At 33.7% G+C, this 8,230-nt stretch overlaps 1 protein-coding gene across 1 annotated transcript in view; it reads left to right on the top strand.

Moving 5' to 3' along the window:
- Positions 1–5,946, top strand: part of LOC143188898 (uncharacterized) — a 57,437-nt gene extending 51,491 nt beyond the window's left edge. The window contains exons 5-8 of the mRNA XM_076393406.1: positions 855–1,153; positions 2,124–2,307; positions 2,385–2,566; positions 3,807–5,946. Coding sequence (XP_076249521.1) covers positions 855–1,153; positions 2,124–2,307; positions 2,385–2,566; positions 3,807–4,257 — 1,116 coding nt within the window. The 3' untranslated portion in view covers positions 4,258–5,946. The remainder of the gene's footprint in view (positions 1–854; positions 1,154–2,123; positions 2,308–2,384; positions 2,567–3,806) is intronic.
- Positions 5,947–8,230: the final 2,284 nt, after the last annotated feature.

Raw genomic sequence — 8,230 nt, forward strand, 5'->3', positions numbered from 1 at the left:
ATGTCTAGGCTTCAAACACGATATCCACGACACAATCAAATAATCGTAAACCTAAAATTGCAAATGTTTTTTGAGAACACGAACTGAATTCTAGGAGGACTAAGTAGGAGCTAAACAGATTGTCCAAATGTCTGCCTTATTTATTTCTATATGTATACATGGAAAAATTACTTAGGATAAAATTACACTATTCTAAAAGACATACGTAATGGTGGTAAGAATCTTACCTCAATAACATTTTTTTTTTTTAAATTTTAATGTTATCAATATTTTTTTTTAATGAAATACAGTAGTACCTCCATTACACACAATTTTTGTTATTCAAATTATGGACATTCGATGTAATAACAATAAGAGTTTAGTAGGACATTAATTAATACTTAAACAATTATTTAACCTGGCAAAGCAAATAACTAGCTATCAAAAGGGTGTTTCAAGTTCGAATTTCCTGGTATTTTGGATAATCAAGGTACATACTACTGTATTATGTAAATCCATATAATAAATAAATTTTGTTTATAATATTCTCCACCGTAAATCAGTTGTATAGTGTACTGTTTACTGAATAATAAGATTTCATTTCGTTTTTATTGTAAATGTATAAAGCAGTCAGCTAGAAATTGTACAAAACACTTATAAGGAATATGTAAAAAAACACTTGTTTCAACCTCGCGAAAATTTTCACTCCTCTTAAGGAGTTAACGCTTGGCCGATTTTACGACCTACCTATAACGTGGCCCGTACTATAGATACTGTAATAGACACTGTACCTCTAAATTTTTTTATCCTTTCTTAGACCACTCTACATATGCAACAGTCAGTACGTATTAAATCTGTCGTAACTTTTTTCACAGCTCTGTTTGCAACAAGATACTCGCTTTAAATTCGGTCGTAGTAACTCCCATTCCCACACGTCTGGAAGAACTGGAAGGAAGTCCACGAGCTCGCAGTCCGTGGAGAACACAGTTTGCCACAAGTCCTTACCTGACCTCCATACAAGTACTCGGCGACGAGCATCGTTATCGCCACGTGCATCGACGAAGTCGTCGAAACTGTCAGCGCACCATCAATCCTCGAACAATTGTCCGGACTGTGAAACGAGTTCAGACTACTCGGAGCACAGTTTCAAGAGGGACTCCGTCTGCTACCGCAGGTACTCATCATGCTTCCATCGAGGTGTGAGGACAAACTCTAGCTAGATCAGAGGTTTCCAAACTTATTTGCCCTACCGCCCCCTTTTCAGGAAAAAAAGATTATTTAGTGCCTCCTTAGAGATCTAGCTTCATTAACCCATTCGAGACGAGAGATTTCTTGTAAAACGATCCTCAGGAGTCGAAATTTTTGTTCTGGTTCATATGTTATACACACGGTACGTTATTCATTCTTTTGGCTAGGAATTGCATTAAGCTGGGCCTCCATCAGCGAACAGTTCGTGAAATTTTGTTACCTTTACTCGATTTTTCCGCGAACATTAGGGACAGACGATTTCTAGGAAATTTAACTTCCATACTGTTCGCGAACAGTAAGCGAGCTCTGGTGTATTTGCACCTTAACGCCTGATCTATAATCTGTCTCCTAGGTTAAGCGAATATACAGAAAGATGCAGTGACAAATTTCTGTTCTTTTATGTGTCTATATATTTCTACTCACATCTTGTACATACTAAAGAAAGGTGTAAATAAGACTCCCAATTGCACCCGAATCTACTCCGCCTCCCAGGGTCACTCCAAATCCCCTCAGGGGAGAGTATCGCCCACTTTGGGAACCTATGATCTAGATTCTAAAAGCAGTAGCTACGAAGACAGCAGCTCGTTCAGTATCGAAAGTGAAGAGTCAAGTAACCGTGAGGGTTATTGATATTATACTTAGCCACAGTAAACCACTGCGATTATCGCTATTGATTCTGTCAGAGATAAAGAGGAACATGTAATCAGGATTTGATACCATGTACGTAATAGTAGTCCTCAGAGTTTCCGAATACGAAGCTTGTCTCTTTAGATACGGTCTGAATGATTTCGCGAAAAGCGGCCGCAGCAGGCGAAAGTTCTTACGCGACAGTTGCGGTCGTCAACGTGCTAAGAAGTATAAAATTACCCAGCCGACATGATTTATGGTTATTTCAGTTCGAGACACATTAGACGCTCCTTAGGGTCTGGCGGTGGCGATGCAAGCAGCGTGTTGTCCTCGGGTGGTCGAACGCAGAAGTCCTCGGGTTCCAGCAAATTGAGCCACGGGGCGACTGCGAGAGATTCCGGCGGGTCGTCTGGGCATTGTACGCATCGCAGCGAACCACCGCCAATCATACAAGTACGTGGTCGAAGTATAAGTCTGTTATGCAACCTGCAACGATGGCCAGTGTTCATTGACCGAAACATTCTCCACAGGATTGCTGGAGTAGTCATATACGTCGTGACAGCGGTGCATCTACTCAACACTCGACTGAAAAGGATCGTTCGAGAAGAGGTAGTTACGCTAACGGTACCCCACCTTCGGTCGTCAGACATTACAGTCCTGATTCCGAAAGTAGCAACAGTCAGACCGATTATAGTCCGACGTGCAATTCGAGGTATGCAAATAAAACAGTGTGAGAGGGTTCTTGCAATTGATGTTAATTGATTAGCTGACATGGTCCTCAGTTGGTGATCACGTATGTTTTACGACACCATTTGATAAGATGTGATGAAGTGTCACTTCCAAATGGACATTTCTGTTTTAATAGCAGAAAAATATATACGGGGATTCACGAATTTCTTCACAAAGGATTATTACATTCTCATGCTTGAATTCTAAAAATATTATATTTTCTGTATTAATAGATGTTGAGGAATCTGGATAAAAGTTAAACGTAGGAACTCGATATGAAACAAATAGAGGGAAAACATGCAACACAGGAGTTTTCACAATTAAGTAGTGTTCTGAATAAATGTGTACAAATTTTGTGGGTCATAAGGGTGTTTGAGTTCGAGACTGAATTGGATCGTTACCCAAAAGTTGGTAATATTCGATCACTCGAAAATGAAATCGGATCAGATTCCCAAAAGTTTGTAAATTTACAAATCTGTATCCAGGAAAATAGTCATTTTCTGATATTGGCATCAGAGGACAAAATTAATATTAGAAAAAGTGGAACAATCGCGTTTTCTCTATTTCAATTTGAAATAAAATAATTTTCATAATTTATGTCATAAACTATTCCTCTTCTTTGGGGACTTTTACATATGATTATACCAATGATGCCAGGCATTTTGCCATGATCGGATACTCTCTGCTACTGCCCCCACCCAGTCATGGCAGAATGCCTAGTATCACTGGATTATACTACTGAATACGATAACACTTCCGAATCTAAAAGTTGAAGTGGAAAACCCAATTGAAAATTCATGAAGAAATAGCAGAAGGTTTCTAGATCTATAACCACTGTTCGTCCTGACTTTGAGGTATCCAAACATTGCAAACTGTTTGGTCCCAACCCGACCTAATCCTATTAGTGCTCTACTCCTCTCGAAGCTTGGGTACCTGTAACTTTGTAACTTCAGGTACCCACATACCCTTAATGAGTCACTCTATTAAAATATTATTTTAAAAATGTGTTCAATGCTTTAAAAAACAGCACAAACATACTAAATTGCATACAAATTTCGAGGGATAAATGTCAGCAGTTAATGGATTAACTAGACTCGAGGAGTCGATGAGTCTGTGCGCAAAGAATTTATTTGGTCATTGGATATGTTACAAAGAACTATCTAATATTTCTTCATCGTAAATTTGAGTCAACATATATAATAAGATTGTGCTTGGTGTGTTAGGTTTTCCGATGGTTGGAAAGAAGGCCGCGGTCGACCAATATTGAGATCCAAATCGGATATCAGTGATCGCTACTGGCGTCAGGATAATGGACGATCCAATAAAGTACCTGCTAGACCTCATCGGTCAATAACACAGCTCGAGAACTTCTTTGACCGCTTGGGTCTCGACTCGGACAACTATCAGCGTATTACGGAACCAGATTCGAAGACGTCGTCTCCTGTATTTTTCGATAGCGTTAGTTCGGTTGACTCAGCGCTAGGTCTATACTCCTGGGCTGGTAACAACCAGACGAATCAGAGTGGCCAATGGCAGAACAATAATTGCAGCGTTGGCATGGGCAATGACGATTGCAATCAGAGGGTCAGCGATCCGCCTAGTATCGTTGAGCGCAACGCGCGAATCATCAAATGGCTCTGTCAGTGCCGGAAAGTACAGTTTGGATATAGTTAAGTAACAAATTTATGATGTGGACAATTGGATCTACACTTTCATCAACATGCATTCAAGTCAACGAATGTAAGGTTTTTCATCTTGCCCAACATTTTTTTATTCATCGTAGGGACTTATCATTTAAGTTTTAAAACCATAAACGATAGTAGTAGGGTTCATACATGTCCTTTTTTCCTGCCTTCTTTCAGTTACTAATGCTGCAACGTGTAGCATCTTAATTTATAGTCTTTTTTTTTAATTTTCGAAAAGAACATGTGCCATCTATTTTTATGACTTGTTGTGCATTTATATTGCGTCTTAGGTTCGATGCACACGAGCGATGTATTATTACGATGTACGATGTACGATTTTGTGCTGATGATAATATGCTGTTCAGCAGAGTTATACTTGCAATAAAGCAACCTCGCTGTAATTTTGCATGCGCGAGTGTATCACTTCATTAAAAGTATAGGTCTGCTAAATCCATATTATCTATTCGTAATTGCAGTGCAGTCGGTGAGATTTCATTTCTCGTGTCCATCAGTCCTTAATGTTAAATTGTCACTGAACATCTCGATGTGACATTCATTGTTTTCATCCATACATTTATATCAAAATTTGTATATAATTAGTAGATAGTGGAAATTGTCTTATATTTTCATACATGAAGTCATGTAGTTTTTCACTTGTTTGAAAAGTTTTGTTTTTAGGGAATAAATTTATTAGTCTATGATCTATTAAATTTGTAGCGAAGTTTATAATACACAGATCGATTTTCCTCCGCGTTTGTGGTTTATCGGCTATGAAAAAAGAAGTTATGTATAAAAATTCGAAGTTTATTATGATGTTTTGTCTTAAAATTGTAAATTAAGTTGTACATTAATCGTTATCAAATTTAATTATTATACTCTGCTTTGCGGGGATGCCTTGAAAACTGTGGCGCTTTTTTGATTTGTGTATTAGAGCAAAAACAATCTTCAGGAGTTATTCTTGCGTGTTTCATTTTTTTTAAGCCACACATTTTGAACGTCGAATAAGTTGTTTCATTCGATAAGTAATTTTGGTGTTGAATGCTACCTGGAGATATGTTTCAATTTTCCTGGTTCGGTAGGAATTGAAACGATAGCATATAGTTTTCTTAAAAGTGAGATTTTTGTCTAACAATGCATGGCAGTACGCTATGTTCCCAATAGAATTTTCACCGCAGTAGTGTTAATCCAATTTCATGAGTGTTTTTCTAATTCCAAGTAATTATATTGAGCTATATCGAGCTATATTTTAGAGATACAAACACTACTGGTACAAAACTAAACGGATGTGATTTACTGAATTTTTAAGAACTTTTCGCTGTAAAAACTGTTCGCTAATGGAATTTGTATAAGGAATTTAATGGAATTTCCCCGTTAACGTTTTTACATCTTGTAAGTCTTGTTAGGTCAAATTGCATTCAATTGTTGGAAATTAATTTGAATGTAATATACTTAAAAGTTCGTGTAATTTTAAATAATATATTTTGAATCAAAAAATTTTACTCGCTGTGTATGTCACGATTAGTCTGGATTTATTAATATTTAAAAGTCATTTGAAAAATTTAACGAAGGAATTTCATTCGAGAGCAAATACCGAAAGAATTTATTACATATACATGTATTCGGTATTTTATTTGTTGTAAATATCTACTTTGTGCCTAAAAAAGTCGAGAAATCTTATTTTAATAAACTTATTCAGATCATTCATTATATCTAAATGTTCAATATTTTATTAACAAGGTTATTTCAAATTCTGTGTATTTTGTAAAATTTAATATTATTCTTTAAGTATTAAAAAGATACTTAAGTCAGTATCTCATATTTTAAGACATTCAAATTGAATACAATTGCTAAAATGATACGAATAGAGATAACGAAACTCTGTAATTTTTAAGAGGACATATTCATTTACTACTTAAAATGTTTCCTGATATATTTCACCGTGCAATAATACGGATAATTCACTTAAATGTTTCTTATTTTAGTTGATAATTATTAGATCACACTACTTACAATATTTTAACTACTGTGTGGCAATCAATTACAGATACATTAATTATGACTTTAAATGTTTGTAATGTACAAGTTGTTAATTGTATGATTCAAGTATTTCAACAAAAACCGAAAAAAGAATTTTGTGTAATATAATGCAAGAAAAAGTTACTCAACTACTCTGATTTCAAGTGATATAGGTGTCTTAGATGAATAGTGAGTTTGCATAGATAGTAAGCGAAACATGATAGTGCATTACAGAGAAAACAAGAGAAAAGTTAAAATTACTACTTATGTAGTAAAAAATTCAATTTTTTCAAGCAAATGTATAGTGATGCTTGTATCGAATATTAGATGTTTCTGTAGTTGTATAACCAGTATTTACTCTATTACTTACAGTTTTTGATGAAAATATATAAAGGTGTAATCGAAATTTTGAAGACTGTTTTGACAGTCATTCATAAAGTGTTATTGCACAAAATCGAGCATAGGACGTATGCTTAGGAGAAAAATTTTGCTTATAACTTTTTGAGCTATGAACTGTTTACTGTATTTAATGTTTAACAGTATTTAATTACACAAAAATTTCTATTTTCAAAATTAGAATTCTTGTCTTAAAATAAGAGGTTCTTAATGTATGTTTATTAGATATAATCACATTTTGGTTTATAATTTTATTGTGGAATGTTTGAAGTAATTAAAGAATCTAATTATAATGTACAATTGTTGCAGTAGTTTTTGAGCCACGTGATATTAAACGTTCTAATATTATTTTCAAAAAGTTTTAAGCAAAGAAATTAAACTAATATTATATATTATTTCTTGACAGTACAAGCACAAATTGTGTTTTACTTTTCACTCTAAATCTTACGACAATATTATTGATTTTAATGTATTTTTAAAAAGTTCGGATCGGTTTTTAAACATTTTAAAGCTTGTTACTTATTACAGTAGAAATATACATTCCACTTCTTTAATATATATGCAAAAATCTCAAGAAGTAAAAAAATAGTATAAGTTTTCTTTATGATTACTTTAATTTTAGAATCTAATTGTGTTTTGCAGCGATGAGATTTGTTAATGTAATTGAAGGAATTTGTATAACATGCTACAATTTGTTTTAGATCATAGTTTTTGTGATCGATGTACTTGTAAATTAAAATTCAGTGCGTTGTCTGTACTATTTTATTGTCTCGAGGCTTAGGTAATTTTAAATAGTAGTTGAATTTGTTGGAACTTATTTTGTAATTTTAAATCCAAATGTATACTTAAAATATGGAACTTACGTATAAATGTGCATAATTTGTGATCCATAATGTTTAATACTGTTACAGTCATACATTTTTAATTGCTTTTTTTATAATCTAGTCACGTAGATCAAAATATGTTAAATTTCAAGATAATATTATTAAATTCCTTCTGTGTATTGCTGGTAATTTTATTTTGTATCCCAATATTTATGTATGTACTACTGAATATTTGCGTGCACATATATCGTAGATATTTAGTTACGAGATATAAAACTGAATTGCTCAACACTTAAAAACCTAATTCTTTATTCCAGTATTTCAGAAATGCGTTGTGTTTCCAATTTTTTTTGTATTTCGTATGTAAGATTCAAGCAGTAAAACTATAATTTGTTGTGGAACAATTTTGACTACAAGTAGTTGAAATATACATAAATATATTAATCCATACAATAGAAAATACTATATACAAAACCTTTGTTATTCCTTTTAAGTTTAAATAAGGCTTATTTAAAAAATACTTTACAACTACTTTACTATTTTATAATACTTAACATATAAAACAGATAGTTAATCAGATGCATTTCTATTATATTTTTAGAAAAACAGAACACGCCATATTATCGTACGTTTCAAGCTACACAAAAAAAGAGTATCCAATTTTCTCGAATTAATTCGTACATAAAATTAAATAATACATTTTTGCTTCATCAACTAAGAAAGTGA

Source organism: Calliopsis andreniformis, chromosome 3, assembly GCF_051401765.1.
Source record: "Calliopsis andreniformis isolate RMS-2024a chromosome 3, iyCalAndr_principal, whole genome shotgun sequence".
Classification (NCBI taxonomy): Eukaryota; Metazoa; Arthropoda; class Insecta; order Hymenoptera; family Andrenidae; genus Calliopsis; species Calliopsis andreniformis.